This window comes from Liolophura sinensis, chromosome 2 (genome assembly GCF_032854445.1).
Source record: "Liolophura sinensis isolate JHLJ2023 chromosome 2, CUHK_Ljap_v2, whole genome shotgun sequence".
In the NCBI taxonomy this organism is placed as follows: Eukaryota; Metazoa; Mollusca; class Polyplacophora; order Chitonida; family Chitonidae; genus Liolophura; species Liolophura sinensis.
Genome location: NC_088296.1, coordinates 17,467,904 through 17,487,168, shown reverse-complemented (window position 1 = coordinate 17,487,168; position 19,265 = coordinate 17,467,904). Strand labels below are relative to the sequence as shown.

General features: G+C 38.7%; 1 protein-coding gene across 1 annotated transcript in view; it reads left to right on the top strand.

Moving 5' to 3' along the window:
* Nucleotides 1-1,341: 1,341 nt before the first annotated feature.
* Nucleotides 1,342-19,265, top strand: part of LOC135462431 (disintegrin and metalloproteinase domain-containing protein 10-like) — a 46,323-nt gene continuing 28,399 nt past the window's right edge. The window contains 6 exon segments of the mRNA XM_064739657.1: nt 1,342-1,533; nt 12,677-12,812; nt 13,081-13,199; nt 15,946-16,120; nt 16,839-16,953; nt 18,279-18,458. Of these exon segments, the coding sequence (XP_064595727.1) occupies nt 1,476-1,533; nt 12,677-12,812; nt 13,081-13,199; nt 15,946-16,120; nt 16,839-16,953; nt 18,279-18,458 (783 nt within the window). The 5' untranslated portion in view covers nt 1,342-1,475.

Sequence of the window (19,265 nt, the reverse complement as noted above, 5' to 3'; positions counted from 1 at the left end):
CGCGTCCCAAAATACATGGCGCGGATTTCAAACTCCCATCTCCTTCCGACGTATGGCAATCTAACTCACCTCCACTGCTCACTGATGAAATTTTATGGTGGAATCGCTAATACTATCCTCTTAAGTTTCTACCCTCACCTATGAATCCAATTAACTCGATGCGTGGTAATCACGTTGACTGCTAGAAGTTCGGCGATACCAAGTGCCTCGCCTGTCGACGGCTATTTTACAATGCCACGTGATCTACTTCTGAGTTTGAAATGCAACTGAGTTTTGGTATTGAAATCCTGTAGAAAAGTATTTTATTGCGATTGCAGTCTGCAAGAACAACTTAAACCTTAATTCAATCCAAAAAGGCGAAAAAAGTATTTTTAGTGCGGGTAAATTTGTCGAGTTGGATTACGTAGATGTGCGGCAATTTGTTCGAAAGGCGTTGATGGATTTAGTGTGACGATGAATGCCAGAATTTAAAAAAAAAAAACACATTGAGTCCGTGGACTATTTCTAATTCTGCATGGTAGTGAGGTTCCCAGCACCTTTATTTCTGGCCCCCCTGGACCCTCGCCTAATGTATTCGGATAAATGGTCCCCCCCCCCCCCAAACTCCCTCTAACTTTTAATGTTTCATTTTTTGGGAAAGCATGTCTCTTTTACGACTATTTAAACCCCGTGCATGTTTTGGCGCCCCAGCTTTGAATCTGCTTAACAATATACGTACGTCTATGGCAGTCTAGGGTCGCGGAGTCTCCGAGGCAAAAGCGTCCCCTGGACCCTCGCCTGTAATGTGCTGTTTATTTTCAACATGTCACTTTTACGATTCTATACCCTTCAGACCCCATTGTTACATCCGTCCAGCCCTGGACAAGGCTTTTTCCGCTACACGTGGTACGTCATAGAATGACGTACACAGTACTATATACAATGACGTCATACCGCTTTGAAACCACAGTATCATGTGCGTAGGACACAACACAAGTGTTTCAATCGCAGCATACACATGGACTCTATATGACAGGCATAGACCTACAGGCACATAGATAGGCAAACAAACAAAATAAACAGAAAAACAAACAAAACAAAATGAGAATTCTGTAAAGTGAACGAGAAGTACAAAAATATAGGTGGCAGAAAACGGTTAAATATCATTTTAATAATTTTTAATAAATGCAACGGTTTTACGTAGCCTGATTCATACCCACTAGAGGAGTTTAACAATATCTGCCCGCTTCTCGCAATCCGCAATACTCTTTACCCTCTGCCTTTACCCTCTGGACCCTCGCGGAAGTAAAAATTGATTTCTGATGTCATTTTGAGCGGAGCGCATGCTCAGTGGTGATCGAAGACCTACTTGATCGGCGAAGTTGTGGGGACTGTGAATGGTGGTATTTTGTTTTGTTTGTGTATCTGATAGTCGATTTTTATCACGATCGGCAAGGACTGTGAGAGGAAACGCTGTCTGAAGATCGCTTGGTGCGATGAGGGTCGAAATTTCCCTGCTACTATGTGTTATTCTGGACGTTGTTGTTGTATCGGGTAAGTTTTCAACCCCTGCACTGAAAACAAACGAAGTAAGCTGAGAATGGAAGTGAATCAGTGGTAAAAACACTGATTGTTATCTCGACAACTGATAGGCGTGTCTCTCTGTTTTACGATGAGAAGAACCGGTGTTTTCTTGAACATGTTCAGTTTTCATTATTTCATCTGTGATATCACTATTTACTGTTCACATTCTGCGTTGAAACTGAAAGTTATTGAAGATGAAGAAATGGATTCCGCGTGAAGACTAAGTCAGTCAGTTATAGAGAAAAAATGTACAGGATGCCTCCCCCTCACCCCCACTCCCAAACACACACACACACACACACACGTCTGTCCCTTTTAGCAGTTGTATACAATTCCACACTTCAGTTATTGAACAACCTTTGGAGTTTTACACACTGATATCTTTACTTACTGACAGGTTTAATATCATACTCAAGATTATGATGTCAGCCATCTTACTGATTGCAGCGAGTCAGGCTTTTGATGTTTTACGGGAACCCTTTCTGGTTATAATTATCATAAGGCATCCTGGTTCTTCTCAAGGGCCAGGTGGTGATAAATAACATGAAGCTAAATGGGCGTACTGCCGATTTTTGCAGATTTCTAAAGTTGTAAGTACTACGGGACATTGAGACTATCATATTTGAAGGTTAGGCGCATTCTGATTACTTTTCAAGAAAGAACTCCTATCTAAAAGCTATATTTTTCCTTTTTCATGCTAAAATCTTATTCAGTGCCTATCTCGCCTGGATTAAATTTGATTTGTTTTCATCTCCAGTAGTCTAGTCACGTGACTTATACTGTGCTTATGATTGGTTCAGAGCAGCAATGACATCACTTCAAAACTGTGAATAATTCTCAGCTTCTCTCTTGGTTATGAGTATTATAATTACATTCCATTTCATGCCAAACAGTGTGAGACAAAGTCCTTTCTAAACAATGTCTGCATCCCAAAGCAGGTGTAAGCCGTGGCTCTTTACCTGTCAGCTCACCTGCACCCACAAGGGCATTCCAGATCCAAATTCATCTGCCTTCATGACAGTTATGGGTCTTGACAAAATTGTTGTTCCCGCATGTGCGTTCAACCTGAAAATAAGAGTCAAATGTAAATAGTTTGCCTGGTCATGAATTTGGGTCTGGCTTGCCCATACTGAGTGAAGTATAAATGGAATATAGGGTGTGTACTGTGTGAGAAGTAAGTGCCACAGTTGACATCTGCAGACATCATTTAAAAATGACTTGTTGGTGTGAAACGGTGTGTGGTAAATAGATCGCAACTGAAAGCCGAACGGATCTGTCACAGAGTCTCTTCAGCCATATTGGCATGATTGGGATACTAGAAGAGAAAATTCATCGCTACTAACATTTGTCCTAAAAATAAGGAGACAATTTTCCAGTTGGTTATCGTGCTATCTTCAAAGAAAACTTCAAAACACCTTTTTAGTATCAAGTAGAACTCTCAGAATAAGATAAAATAAGAGCTTGAGACAGGAAACACAGAATGAACTGCATATGGCCTTTGTACTACATGTGCTGTACATGATCATACCTGATGACAGATAAGGTGTCTATGACGATAAGAACATGACACTGTAATAGTAAGATTGCTTCCTGGATGTATGGGTCATGCATGTACACATACTTTATCATATACATTCGCAATACAGTCATATGTATGTAGGCTAGAGGTTTAACGTCCCGAGGTCTCCCGACTTCTCTTTGACACTCTAACCACTAGGTAACAGAAGTAGTCGTAAGCAATGCTAGGTTACATGGACTGATATCTACTACTGGTTTTACTTTAATATACCTTAAACCCTCAACAAATTCCATCAGTAAAGGTATAAACTTAGGGGTCCCGGGGTCTCCCGACTTCTCTTTGACGCTTTAACCACTAGGTAAGAGAAGTAGTCATAAGCAATGCTAGGTTACATGGACTGGTATCTGCTACTGGTTTACTTTAATATACCTTAAACCCTCAACAAATTCCATCAGTAAAGGTATAAATTTAGGGGTCCCAGGGTCTCCCGACTTCTCTTTGACGCTCTAACCGTTAGGTGACAGAAGTAGTCGTAAGTAATGCTAGGTTACATGGACTGATATCTACTACTGGTTTACTTTAATATACCTTAAACCCTCAACAAATTCCATCAGTAAAGGTGTAAACTTAGGGGTCCCGGGGTCTCCCGACTTCTCTTTGACGCTTTAACCGTTAGGTGACAGAAGTAGTCATAAACAATGCTAGGTTACATGTACCTATATCTGCTATTAGTATACTTTAATATACCTTAAACCCTCAACAAATTCCGTCAGTAAAGGTATAAATTTAGGGGTCCCGGGGTCTCCCGACTTCTCTTTGACGCTCTAACCGGTAGGTGACAGAAGTAGTCGTAAGTAATGCTAGGTTACATGGACTGGTATCTACTACTGGTTTACTTTAATATACCTTAAACCCTCAACAAATTCCATCAGTAAAGGTGTAAACTTAGGGGTCCCGGGGTCTCCCGACTTCTCTTTGACGCTCTAACCATTAGGTGACAGAAGTAGTCATAAACAATGCTAGGTTACATGTACCTATATCTGCTACTGCTTTACTTTAATATACCTTAAACCCTCCAAAAATTCCATCAGCAAAGGTATAAATTTAGGGGTCCCGGGGTCTCCCGACTTCTCTTTGACGCTTTAACCGTTAGGTGACAGAAGTAGTCATAAACAATGCTAGGTTACATGTACCTATATCTGCTACTAGTTTACTTTAATATACCTTAAACCCTCAACAAATTCCGTCAGTAAAGGTATAAATTTAGGGGTCCCGGGGTCTCCCGACTTCTCTTTGACGCTCTAACCGGTAGGTGACAGAAGTAGTCGTAAGTAATGCTAGGTTACATGGACTGGTATCTACTACTGGTTTACTTTAATATACCTTAAACCCTCAACAAATTCCATCAGTAAAGGTGTAAACTTAGGGGTCTTGGGGTCTCGGGGTCTCCCGACTTCTCTTTGAGGCTCTAACCATTAGGTGACAGAAGCAGTTGTAAGCAATGCTAGGTTACATATACCTATATCTGCTACTGGTTTTCTTCAATATACCCTTAACCCTCAGCAAATTCCATGAGTAAAGGTATAAACTTAGTACGTTTGTAGTCTGAGTACACTGATTGTTCTTTGAGGAATACAGTGTATTTGGATACGCCATATTCATGGCTACTCAACCTACATGTACAGTCAGAGACCAACAACGATGTTTAAATGGTTGGACACCCGTGGCAGACGGAATAACCACTCCACTTAATACCAGTAGCTGAACCAAATCCCCATCGTAACAGCTCCCCCTTCCAATCACCACACAAAATTTCGTAATGATAATCCAATAAAGTATCGTTTCACGCGTAAAATTCCTCTAGGCCATGTCGCTAGTGAGTTCAACACAACGGCCATTTACCTCGTCATTTATAGACTGGGTCCCATGAACACCTGAACCGTCTCCAACAGGCGTATCCGAATATTCCTTAATGAACTGTCAGTTTGCTCGGATTAGAAACTCAGATGCAGTATGAAATCATAATTGATAATATAAGAAGACTAAAATGTTTTATGACAGATATGAACTTCACAGGACTCGTGTAATTACCAGTTCACATCAGACACATTGTAACATTCCTCTAAAATGTCAAATTATGCTCTGTGGTCGAACATGTTGAGGAATTAGGGTACCGTAAGTGAAATAAAATTTCAAAAGCAATGTATTTGAGGAACAAATAAAGTCACAAATATTAACAAAAGTTTTTCCAATCATGCCAATAGGTTATCCCTCCATATGGTGTTTTCAAGAAAGAAAAAAACAAATTTCAGTGGCAAAAACAACCCTTTTTACCGAGCTTTTGAATGTGGAGGTGAATTCTGTTTCCATGTATGTGAAGGGGGCTCCTGTGGTCGAGGTTGTTAGCATGTCAGTGCAGGGTTCTGGCCCATGAGTCTCCCACCAATGGGATCCCTATAAGTTCATTTCCAGGCCTCCGTCTCTGACTGTACATGGGGAGATCTGCCGGCAATCTGCGGATGGCTGGGGGTTTCCACCAAGCAGTTCCCTCCTACCATAATGCTGTTTACTGTGAAATATTCTTGAATACGGTGTGAAACACCAATCAAATAAATAAATAAATATGTAAGAGAAATATTGTTTAATATGCAGTTTGTGATTAGAACACCAATCAAACAAACAAACTGTAAAATATTTTCTTAGATGAACTGAACTTCAGAATCAGGCAAGATTTAATAGTTATGATCCTCTTCAATACTTTATGCCAGAGACTGTGAATTTAACTTTTCGATTACTATATTACTGTGTAGACTGATAAAATTATACTTTTTGTGAAGCCCTGAAATCGCTCAATCCGACTAATTTAGTTTTGTCTCCAAAATCAAATTATAAAGCTACATAAATTGAAAATCGCTCTTTCATATGTGGAAAGGTTGAGGAATTAGAGCATGTGCTATATATACATGTACTGTATAATTTAAATTTCATACACACATCACTCAAAATATGAAATACATCAGCTTTGTTTTTAGCTCTCAGGTCATGCATTGGTAACATATTACAATGGACTTGTAAGCCCTATATACATGTAACATGTAACAAAGATCAGAATGTTGTAGGCTGCGATAGAGTCGTTAAATTAGGGCATCATTTGCGCTGTTGTACAGTATAAGCTTGATTCTTAGCTGGATGATAGGGCGTCAGTGTTGTACCCCGGCCCATTGTACCTGTGGGACCTCTGTTATATGTGCGTGTCAATCTTTCTATACCGGCTCGGTGATGACTTTGCAAACAGAATTAAGGACACATTTGGGAGGAGGAGTGTACACTGTCAATATACATCGTCACGATTTCCCCTGACATCCGATAACCGGTTGATATTGTGTGTTAGTGAGATTGATATCGTGTGTCAACATGTATGTGTCATACTGAAGAAGCCAGGCTTCACTTATAATTCACAAGTTAAATATTTCCTTCCAAAGTTGCATGTATAATAGCCCTTTGCTGATTATTGATTACTGGCAGCAATCATGCAGTTTTTGAGAGCTTTTTTATTTTTTTATTTTGTTTTGATGACTTTACATGATACTGTTAATCCTGAATTCAGAAAGGTTATAATTTGATTGCAGATTCACACCTGTATATCCAGAGTTCAGAAAGTTTATAATTTGATTGCAGATTCACACCTGTATATCCAGAGTTCAGAAAGTTTATAATTTGATTGCAATTTCACACATGTATATCCTGAGTTCAGAAAGTTTATAATTTGATTGCAGATTCACACCTATATACATGTATGTGTAGTAATAAAAAACAATTAAAGAGTGATAGCTGGCAAATGGTCACACGTAACAGGTGAAATACAGCCTCTGGTCAGTATACCTGAGTCAAGGTTTTATTGTAACTGTTCATGTAAAGGCATAAATAGCAGCAATTTACATGCCCCCTAGCACCATGGCTTTAGCAGAATTAGGTAAAAAAAAAATTATAATATAATAATATGTGATGTTGATTGCATTTTATTAGACGTCATTGGTCTATAATTCCTTAGAACGCTCTGTTGTCGACACATTTAACATCCAATCACATTAAAACAATACAAATTACCATTTAAAATGCAGATAGTCAGATAGTGTGAATTTTCTAAAAAATGTAACTGAAAAATTGTTAACTATTGATAATATGGACAAATTTTAGACCTGAAAGAAAGTTCTGTTGATGGGTGTCTGAACAAAGGTCACTTTAAAAACTTCCTTGACCATCTTCAGCTGTAGCCAAGGTGTACATGCCATTGACCTATTACCTCTTATACCTTAATTCCTCAATCTGTGCGCATATAAACGAGCAACTTTCCATGCAATTTATGCAGCTTTTTAAATGAGGCATCTATTTATTTGATTGGTGTTTTACGCCGTACTCAAGAATATTTCACTTATACAGCGGTGGCCAGCATTATGGTGGGAGGAAACCGGGCTGCAGCTTTTTAATTTGGTTTTTGTACATGAACTATATTGGTAGGATTAAGCATTTTTAGGGCAAAAGTGTAATTTTTGCCCGTGAACGACCCCATGCTAATATTGTGTAGAAAGAATTAAGCTCCTGTTCTGTGCGTAGAAGTCGTAAAATAAACAGATCTTTAGGGGATACATCTGACTGACATGCATATTATGTGCATGCCCATTTTCTGACCAACCTACGGCATCACAGGCAGATTCTGATCTACTCCCTACAGCCATCTTGATGGGATCGTTTGCCACTGGTGGCCGCATCTGTCATCTTGGCCATATTACATGCACAGTTACTACATGTATAATTGTGGCGGGTGTTGCTACTGGACTGTGATTTCTTAGAATTGGCGAAAAATACACAAAGCTGTATGTGTAAGTTTTGTATGAAGTAACGGGATCACGTAGTGCACAGAAAGATATCAGCCAAGGATTCTGAAAAAGGAAATTCACCCAGTGGGTCTCGGTTTGTCACACACACACAGATACTGGAAAGTGAGAAAAGATTAAAAAAAAAAAAAATGGAGCACTGGAATAAAAAATGTCTTTTGCCCATTTCTGAGATACAAAATCCACCCTCTCTGATACACTCATTCTGACAAAAAGGCTGCTATTTCATTGTTGCCTGAAGAAAATCAATAAACAGAGTGTGGAAAATCGATCAGAAAGTTTGTGCTGCATTGTACGGCCTAGCTTAGAAGGCAAATTAATCAAGCAGTGAACAAATCAGTATTTATTCGCACACAACAATTAGGTGCTGTGATGTGGGTTGCAGAAGGCAAACTGAAGGGAGTAGGGTTACCCAATTAAAGAGGACGGGATGTTATTACAAATCTTGTATGTTTAATGCTGGCAGAAATACAGAGCATGTATAACCATTGTTTGCGGTTGCTGTGAGTTCAAGTCCAGCTCATGCTGGCTTCTGCTCCGGCCGTAATTGGGAAGGTCTTGCAGCAACCTGGGGATGGTCATGGATTTCCTGTGGGCTCTACCCGGTTTTCTCCCACCATAAGTTAAATATTCTTTAGTACGGTTTAAAACACCAATCAAATAAATAAATAAATATAGCCATTGTTGATATGAGGCGATGATTAGCGTGATTTGTGGTCTGCCATTGGTTAGTATTAAGTCTAGCTAACTGCTTGCTATGCCGTAAAAATTTGCTCCCAAAAATGCATTTGCGAGGTGCTGAAAGTTAAATTTTTGCTATAGGAAATCATCTTCCAATTGTTGATCACATGCTGAATGTGACTTTCATCATGTTGAACTCTCATGGCCAAAGTTTTGCTATTATTTTTGGGAACGTGAAAAGGGTACATCTAATTCCATATGCTACATTTACAGTTTGTTGATGCTTTACTTGTATCAAGTTGTGCACTGATGCTATTGAGTCTACATCTTACATAGACACATGTAGACGTATATATTGTATGTTTACATTTGTGGTGTTGATGCTTCATTTATGATTTGTTGATACATGTACATTTGCATTACAATGGTAATTTATCAATGCCACATACATGCATATTTACATTTACAATATTGATGTTGTACAATGTACATGTATATTTACGTTTTACATTGTTGATACTACATGTATGTTTACATTTATGATGTTGATACAGCATGTATTGTAATTCTTTAACGTTTTCACATGTTTGCAAGAATATTCAAGCATATTCTGAAGACACTATTCTGTGTAATATGTTAAAATTACACTATTATGAAGCCCTGAAATTGGCCAATCCAGTTATGCCCTCAAAATCAGTTTAAAAATGTGTATAAATTGCACTTAAAGTTGCTTGTTCATGTGCAAAACGGTTGAGGAAAAAGGGTATACATGTACGATTGGCACCTTTGACATGTACTTGCATGTTTCTATTCCCAATGTTGATACTACGTGTGCATATACATGTATATTGATGTTTCCAATGTTGATACTGCATGTGGCATATACATGTATATTGATATTTCCAATGTTGATACTGCATGTGCATATACATGTATATTGATATTTCCAATGTTGATACTGCATGTGCATATACATGTATATTGATGTTCCCAATGTTGATACTACATGTGCATATACATGTATATTGATGTTCCCTATGTTGATACTACATGTACATATACATGTATATTGATGTTCCCAATGTTGATACTACATGTGGCATATACATGTATATTGATGTTCCCTATGTTGATACTACATGTGCATATACATGTATATTGATGTTCCCAGTGTTGATACTGCATGTGCATATACATGTATATTGATATTGCCAATGTTGATACTACATGTGCATATACATGTATATTGATGTTCCCTATGTTGATACTACATGTGCATATACATGTATAGTGATATTCCCAATGTTGATACTACATGTACATAATACATGTATATTGATATTCCCTATGTTGATACTACAGTTGCGTACATTTGCTTGTGGCGGTCAGATGAACACAAAACAACGGTTGTTCTGCTGTGTACAAATTATAAATCAATTCAGTTTGCGGTGCTATTAATGAATGCATGAATAATGGACGTATTATTTTATGTATAGAGCTCCAGAAATAGCTCACCTGTTCAAAATAGGACGAGCATGTATCATAATCTCTGACACATTAGAACATGTGTTTTGTTTTGTTTTGTACTTACATATGTGTGTTTGATAATCAAGTGATGCAGGGTGAGCCCAATTCACAGTTGTACACTAGCCTGTAACACGATTTACATGTGGACTGTCACTGTGATCTGTACTTTTGATCTGCTATACTGTACATTCAGTTCAACCAGCAAATAAACTTGTGTAATATGTAATAATATCTTTACAAGTAATGTACTTGTGCACTAGCCCGTACCATGATTTACATGTGGACTGTCATTGTGATCTGTACTTTTGATCTGCTATGCTGTACATTCAGTTCAACCAGCAAATAAACTTGTGTAATATGTAATAATATCTTTACAAGTAATGTACTTGTGCACTAGCCGTACCACGATTTACATGTGGGCTGTCACTGTGATCTGTACTTTTGATCTGCTATACTGTACATTCAGTTCAGCAAGCAAATAAACTTGTACAATATGTAATAATATCTTTACAAGTAATGTACTTGTGCACTAGCCTGTACCATGATTTACATGTGGGGCTGTCACTGTGATCTGTACTTTTGATCTGCTATACTGTACATTCAGTTCAACCAGCAAATAAACTTGTACAATATGTAATAATATCTTTATTTATCCAAGGTAGCTCGGTTAACTTACAATGAAACTGTTCTTCACAAAGGCCTTCATCAGAGAAAACAAATATATAGGAAACATGAACTGCCCAATCGAGCCCAATCAAAAAATCCATCGATTTATATATATATAAATATATATATATATATATATATATATATATATATATATATTATATATATATATATATATATAAAACAAGATAAAGCACCTTGTAGTTTGAAAAGAGAAGCTATACACATTCCTACATACAAACAGCAATAACACAACCAAGCGTGCTGTTCCCGCAACTGTCCCCGTAACTTTTCTCGCAACTGCCCCGCAACTGTCCCCTGCAACTTTCCCCACAACTGTCCCCGAAACTGTCCCTGTAACTGTCCCCACAGATGTCCCGTTAACTGCCCCTGCAACTGTCCCCCTTAACCTGCCCCCTGCAGCTATCCCCTTAACTGTCCTGCAACTGCCCCTGCAACTGTCCCCGCAACTGTCCCTGCAACTGTCCCCACAGCTGTCCCTGCAACTGTCCCCACAGCTGTCCCTGCAACTGCCCCTGCAACTGCCTCTACAACTCTCCCCTAACTGCCCCTGCAACTGTCCCCTTAACTGCCCCTGCAACTATCCCTTAACTGTCTCTGCATCTGCCCCTGCAACTGTCCTCGCAACTGTCCCCACAGCTGTCCCTGCAACTGTCCCCACAGCTGTTCCCGCAACTGTTCCCACAGCTGTTCCCTCAACTGTTCCCACAACTGTCCCTGCAACTGTCCCCACAGATGTCTCTGCAACTACCCCTGCAACTGTTCCAACCAGCAGGAGAAGTAAGGTAGTGGGAGGCAAACTATATATTAGTATCTTAGTACAGTATTGTGTAATATGAGAAAATGCCTGTACATGGTAAATCATCTACACATGTAGTTTTATTACGAGAAAATGCCAGTACGTGGTAAATCATCTACACTTGTAGGTTTATTATGAGAAAATGCCAGTACATTGTAAATCATCTACACATGTAGTTTTATTATGAGAAAATGCCAGTACATGGTAAATCATCTACACATGTAGGTTTATTACGAGAAAATGCCAGTACGTGGTAAATCATCTACACTTGTAGGTTTATTATGAGAAAATGCCAGTACATTGTAAATCATCTACACATGTAGTTTTATTATGAGAAAATGCCAGTTACATGGTAAATCATCTGCACATGTAGTTTTAATATGAGAAAATGCCAGTACATGGTAAATCATCTACACATGTAGGTTTATTACGAGAAAATGCCAGTACGTGGTAAATCATCTACACATGTAGGTTTATTACAAGAAAATGCCTGTACATGGTAAATCATCTACGCATGTAATTTTAATACAAGAAAATGCCTGTTCATGGTAAATCATCTACACATGTAGTTTTAATACAAGAAAATGCCTGTACATGGTAAATCATCTACGCATGTAGTTTTAATACGAGAAAATGCCAGTACATGGTAAATCATCTACACATGTAGGTTTATTACTAAAAAAATGCCTGTACATTGTAAATCATCTACACATGTAGGTTTATTACTAAAAAAATGCCTGTACATACGGTAAATCATCTACACATGTAGTTTTAATACGAGAAAATGCCTGTTCATGGTAAATCATCTACACATGTAGGTTTATTACGAGAAAATGCCAGTAGATGGTAAATCATCTACACGTAGTTTTGACCCAAGTATTGCCTTTTTTAGAGGCAACAAATGTCATAAAATATTGCATCTGTTGCTGAAACTTAATGCATTTTTAATAGGAAACTGAACATGTACCTTCCAGATAAACTTTAAAACACCTTTGTGTTTTTCAGGCCGACGAGTTTTGGACGACTATGTTCGTCATTACGAACCCCTTCATTATGACCGGGACGATATGCATGGCAAGCACCTGCGAGCCAAACGGTCCTCTGACCAAACACTGCACCTGGAATTTAAAGCATTGGGAAAGTAAGTCTTGTACATTTACATTGCTTATTCATAAATGCCTGAGACAGACTTTAAACAGCAAGCCGTAACTTCAGTCCTGATGGAAAAAAAAAAATGAAAACTTCGTCATAAGACCAGATAAAACTGAATACTTGTTTTAACATCACTAATAAACCTGGTGAGAAATCAGACTTGGAACTCTGCTGTCTTAACTTGAAAACCGTCTGAAGTGTTAAATGTGGTTGCGGTTTACTGATTTGACTTTGACTGTCTCTTTTATTTTGGACAGAAAATTCAAACTTCGTCTGCAGCCAGACAGGACATTATTTACGTCTGATCATGTGATGGAGTTTAACGGAAAGGCGACCCCAGTGGACACATCATTTATATACTCAGGGTATTTAGCCGGTGAGTTAAAACTCCTTCAGACATGCATGTTACAGGGGTGATAATGTTTGATGATTCATAGTTTTAGAAAAGAAAAGACAACGTTAAATATACCCTTTGCAGTATTCAGGAAGAGTGGTTGCCCTAAAGGTCACAGTCATATTTTCTTATTGGTTAATCTCAATAAATCAAATTTTAATCTAAAATTGCTATGAGACCATGTTGAATTCACATCCCTCATACCCCAATGCACATGTAGTTAAGGACAATCCAGGGGATGCTTGACATAAGCAGAAACAGCTGCGCACTGGGATTATAGAGATAATCGGCATCTGATTGGTCAAAATTGATAACATGGTGGCACTCTCAATTTTTCTCAGTGTGTGAAATTTGACCTACTTCAATGTCTCGGTTAATATGTGACATTACAAAGACAAAAACTTACGCTTTTTAAAATTCATGTTTCATACTGTGTGGGTTCATGTATGCATTTTATTTTCTGGTGGTGTCTTTTTCTTTTAAGAGCTGAAACTAAAAACAGTGACCACAACTTGAACTCATGTCATGCGGACATTGATAATTTCAGACATAAACGATCGTCTGTGTTGTGTCTAATGGAAAATAATAGTTTTTACCCTTTTACATTGTATTGGGTGACCTCGATTTGTTTCTAAGTCGTCCACCTGAAGAGTTTGAAATATCAAACATGTTGACCTCTGTGTTAATGTAGAGAATGAATGATTATGGCTTCAAACCACATAGGCATTATTTCAGCCATATCATGGGGATTGATGTACAGGAGATATGTGTACATGCGTTTTCAAATTCCATCAACAATGCAGTCACTGTGAGTTCAAGTCCAGCTCATGCTGGCTTCCTCTCCGGCTGTTAGTAGGAAAGTCTGCCAGCAACCTGCGGATGGTTATGGGTTTCCCACTGGCTCTGTCCGGTTTCCTCCCACCATAATGCTGGCCGCAGAAAAATATTCTTGAGTACAGCGTAAAACACCAGTCAAATAAATAAATAAATTCCATCAATATTCCATTTTCTGGAAAAAATACATGAAAAGAAAAAAACCTTCAAAAATCACTAAATAGACCACTTAGAACTATACACAAGTATGCTTTTATTTATTTTTTTAGATTTTTGTGAAAGAGTTACAAGTGTTCAAAGGTTTGATTTCTAGAGTGGGCTTTTCTGGACCATACTATCAGAGTTTAGGAACTCTGACATCACAGGAAGTTTTTCCAACTCGAATCACAACACTGAATTTTGGAATAACCCTTTTTAACCATGAATAAAACATTAATGTAATAATGTTCTCAAAAATTCCTTTCTTTTGGTGAAAATCGAGGGAAAAAGGTGATAGGACGTCAGAGAAATGAAAGTAATTTTACGCCTAGTTTTCAGTTGTCAGTATCATGACCCATACTTCATATTTTAGCTTTCTTTTACTTAGAATATTCTGTCACATCAGTATTTGTCTGGCTATCTGTGGCTCAGAATGTTGGCTGGCTCACTGTGACTATCAGGGTCCTTGGCCAATGAGGTCGCATGTTTGAAGTCTGCCCCTTCTGCTGATTGGCTGCAGGAGGGGAGGTTTGTCAGGCACAGTGTAAATGGTGAAGGTTGGCGGTTTACTTCAGGAACTCTGGTTTCTTTCACTTATAAATCTGACAGCCGTAATTTATAAAATAAAAAAACTTCTGGGTACAGCATTATTAATAATAACAATCAATTATTTATTAGCTCACCTTACAAAGTAAGGGAGAGGTATTGTGAGAGGGGGTCAGATGCTGTCGGTGGCAGTGTCCAGTTTGGGTGAAATTTGTGGCCAGTCATAAGGCCGCAGTGGCCACCTATTGTTCATACGTAGCCAGTGACTGGTAGCCATTTGAGTATCAAGAACCAAGGAAACCTTTTACCTCAGAGCTCAGTATTTTGCTCAACTATTCACAGTGTTGGGATTGCCGTCCATAGTACATGGATTGCCAAATGCAGTTTGTGATTTGCATATCAATGACCTCTGCGGTAAATTTCTTCACTAACTCCCCCACAGTGTCTTTTACCATCACAATGATTTACAACTTCATAACACAAGAAGTCACTGCTCTGCAGTCCTTACCCATACGATAAACATTCATAGTTGTGACAGTATCAATAATTTTGGTCTTTCTTGTTTATTTAATGGCAAGATCTTATAAGCACTATATAATCATAGGATAATGTGATACATGTATTTAGGATGATATCCGTGTATGACAGTGTCAGTCATGCTACATGTACTACTATTTTGGTTTAGAGGTCAATAATTAAACGTAACACATGACATGAAACGTAACATGTGCAGTTTTACAAACTGTTCAATCAGGCGAGCTACCGGTACTCTCTGAATGCCTCGTTTGTTTATTTGAGTTTTATGCTGTACTCCAAAATATTTCCCTTTTATGGTGGCAGCCAGCGTTATGGTGAGAGGAATTCCACGACCATGCGCAGGTTGCTGGCAGACCTTCTCATGTACATATGTACGTCCGGAGAGGAAGCCAGCATGCAGATCAACAACAAAAAAGTAAATCTGATTAGTATTGTTTGTGTTTAGTCATTTCTCTTTGAAATTCTGTGTTATTTTCTTGACAGTATTGATGTTTTTACTTGGGTTTGCTCAACATATATGAAAGTAACCACCATTGTAACCACCATTGTCACCACCATTGTACAATATGGTGTTAAACTTCAAGTCAGTCAATTAATCAGTCACTCTTTTCAGATGAACCCAAAAGTTGGGTCCATGGAGCTGTGATAAATGGAACATTCCGCGGAACTATTTTTTCACCCGAAACCAGCACTTACCACATAGAACCTTCCGACCGGTATTTTCCCCGGGGTCAACGATTTCCATCAGTGATCTACTCGGAGGAGCATTTAATACTGGAGCCTTACAGGTGAGGTTTATGCTGGATACCTTGAGAAATTCTTCTAATTTTGGGAATGTACATGTATGTTAAGCTCTTTGTTGTCAACGCTCAATTAATTGTAATGGGAATACACAGGTTCATTATCTCACATGGTTAGTTTTTCTAAAGATCTAACTTTTTCTTTGCTTTTCTCAAAAAAAAAAAATGTCTGAGTAATGTACGTAAACTTTCCTTCATGACTAACTTGCTCATTTTAATGTTTTCTGACAATTTTAATGGTTCTAGAAAAGTGTTTTAAAGCTAGTTTGGAAGGCGTTCTGCTAGAAAAAATGTATGTTTCAGGACCAAAACTGATATTTTATGACACTTATTTGCCTTTAAAAATGCTCTTTTATGGGCGAAAATTGGGGTCATCTAGGATAATTTTAAGCTTTGAGAACAACTAATACAGTGTGTATCACGGGTAAAAATATGAATTGTATTAATATGGAAAATTGATGGAAAATTTGAAGACACTCCCCCCCTCCCCCCCCTCTCTTAGTAGTGATAAGAGGGTGACAACTCTTATTTTAGCTGGTTTGATCTGCAGTATCTGTTTTTTGTTTGTTGTGATTTTGGAAAAAGAACCGTTTCCTGGATGTGTCATGTTCTGTCATTGAAACATCAAGCAATTAATACAAAGAGGTAATTAAATACTTGTCCATGGAGCTCATCGTAATGCTGTGATCATGTTTGTGTTTTGCAGACATCGGCGTTCAGCTGAGGGTGAGAGTCACGCACGATGTGGTCTGGACCATGCCAATGACTGGATGGATAAAATTGCTAATTCTGCCGTCAACGATAACAGACAAAGGCGATATGTGAGCAGCTTTATTCCATTAACCTCTTCACTTACGAAAGAGCATCTTTCAGTGCAATTTATGCACATTTATAATGTCATTTTGGGGGCAAAACTACATTGTGTTGGATTGGCTAATATCAGGGATTCACAAAAAGTATGACTTTATCAGTTAACACAGAGAAAAGCCTTCATACTATGTTTGAATAGACACCTTGCAAACGTGCGAAAAGCTTGAAGAATTACAGTACAACAATTTGGTCAATGAGGGGACTGACATGTAGGGTTGTCTGTCTCACAGCAAAGAAAATGTTGATGATTATCAGTATTATGGAAGAGATGTTGTAGTTCATGACAGAAAGTAAGCTATAACTGTTTCACTTGTGGCCTAAAAAGAAAAGAGAAGAAATAGAAAGTTAGTCGTGAAGAGGGGTGGAAATAAACCTATATCCCCAGAGCCATGTTCTACTGATGTATTTGGTCAGTCTATTTATCAATTTTTATTGTCAAATTTTTACGAGGCAGTGGGATGTGCTGTTTTAAAGTAGTCGGAAATACTCGAACACCATGCACCCCGTGATTAAAAGGCAAAGCAGGATCTGGCTGTGGAGGTGCAGGTACTGCTGGGATAGATCAAAATTAATAACTTGGGGGTGCTTTTATGATTTTCTCAGTGTGTGCGTTGTCGCTTTTATACTGAGAACTATGATATCTATCTCTATTATCCAGGGCCTCCGTGGCTCAGTTGGTTAACGCGCTAGCGCAGCGTAATGACCCAGGAGTCTCTCACCAATGCGGTCGCTGTGAGTTCAAGTCCAGCTCATGCTGGTTTCCTCTCCGACCGTACCTTGGAAGGTTTGTCCGCAACCTGCTGATGGTTATGGGTTTCCCCTGGGCTCTGCCCGGTTTCCACCCACCATAATGCTGGCCGCCGTCGTATAAGTGAAATATCCTTGTGTACGGCGTAAAACACCAATCAAAAAAAAAAAAAATTCTATTACCCAATGTCACAAAGACATGAAGTACTTTACCAGTGCATTCCCTAATTCCTCAACTTTGTTGCATATGAAAAGAGCAACATTCAGTGCAGTCAGTACAAATTTTTAAATAAAAATAATTTCCAGACTCAACAGAGGGCCTCTGAAGAACTATAGTTTAAAGCCATTCCCCATCCAAAGATCAAATCTGAGAATCTTTTTTATACTTTCCATGTATTTTTGCTAGAACACATTACAAACTGGAGGTCAAGAAATAAAAAAAAACATACGTCCCATACATCCTGCAAGTCGTAAATTTTATTATTTATTTATTTCTTTCTTTTTTTTTTTGTTTTGATTTGATAAACAGGCACCTGTAAATGAACGAGCAGAAACCGAGGCTCCTGCAGACAAATATTTGTGGGGAAATAATCGGGAGAAGCGAGCCACGTCAACAGGAAAAATTGGAGATCCGCTGAAAAACACCTGTACCCTATTTCTGAGGTCTGACCCAATGTTGATGAACTACATGACTGGTACATTGAAATATGTAAGTGGCTGGTACCTTGCCTCCAATTACAGTCTTATTCAACTGCTTCAGTGGCCTAATGCCTTGAAGTCGGGAGACCTGGGCTCAGTCCCAGATCAGGTCATACCAGAGACTTAAAAAAAAATTTACCTGTTGCTGCCTTACTTGTCACTCAGAACTGACATGACTGAAAGGTTAGAGCAAGGAAGCAGGACTGGTTGGTCCAGTGTAAGTATAATGTGACTGGGTGGGGTGTCATATCCAGTGTCGTAGGCATGATACTTTAGTGGCGGCAGCACTCTGGCGGCATGGACTCACCATTCCACGAGAAGATGTAGTATATGTATATTTGCCTCATCGTCATATGACTGAAAAAATTGTTAAGTTTCGAATTGCGGTCTATCTTTGCGTAAATGTTGTTTATGATCGTGCACTGTCTGCCTCTGGTCTTTTTTGGGGGGGATAAATTTCACTCATGACAGGGTATTTTAACCTTTTAACCTTCCCGAGAGCAATCTTACTCATACCTGGCTCAAGGGTTTTCGTTGATTAAGAATCCATTTTCACCTATCTCTTGGACAGGCAATCCTTGCAAGCAGACAGGGGAAAAATCTGACCGAACCCACATAACTGTTTAAAAATAAAAATGACAACAACAGTGGAGGGTTTACCGAAGCCATGAAGTTTGTAAAGTCCTGTGGCCAATAACCTCTGCCCCATTGCTAGGTTAGTCCGTGGCGAATAACCTCTGCCGCATTGCTAGGGTAGTCCGTGGCCAATAACCTCTATCCCATTGCTAGGGTAGTCCGTGGCAATAACCTCTGCCAC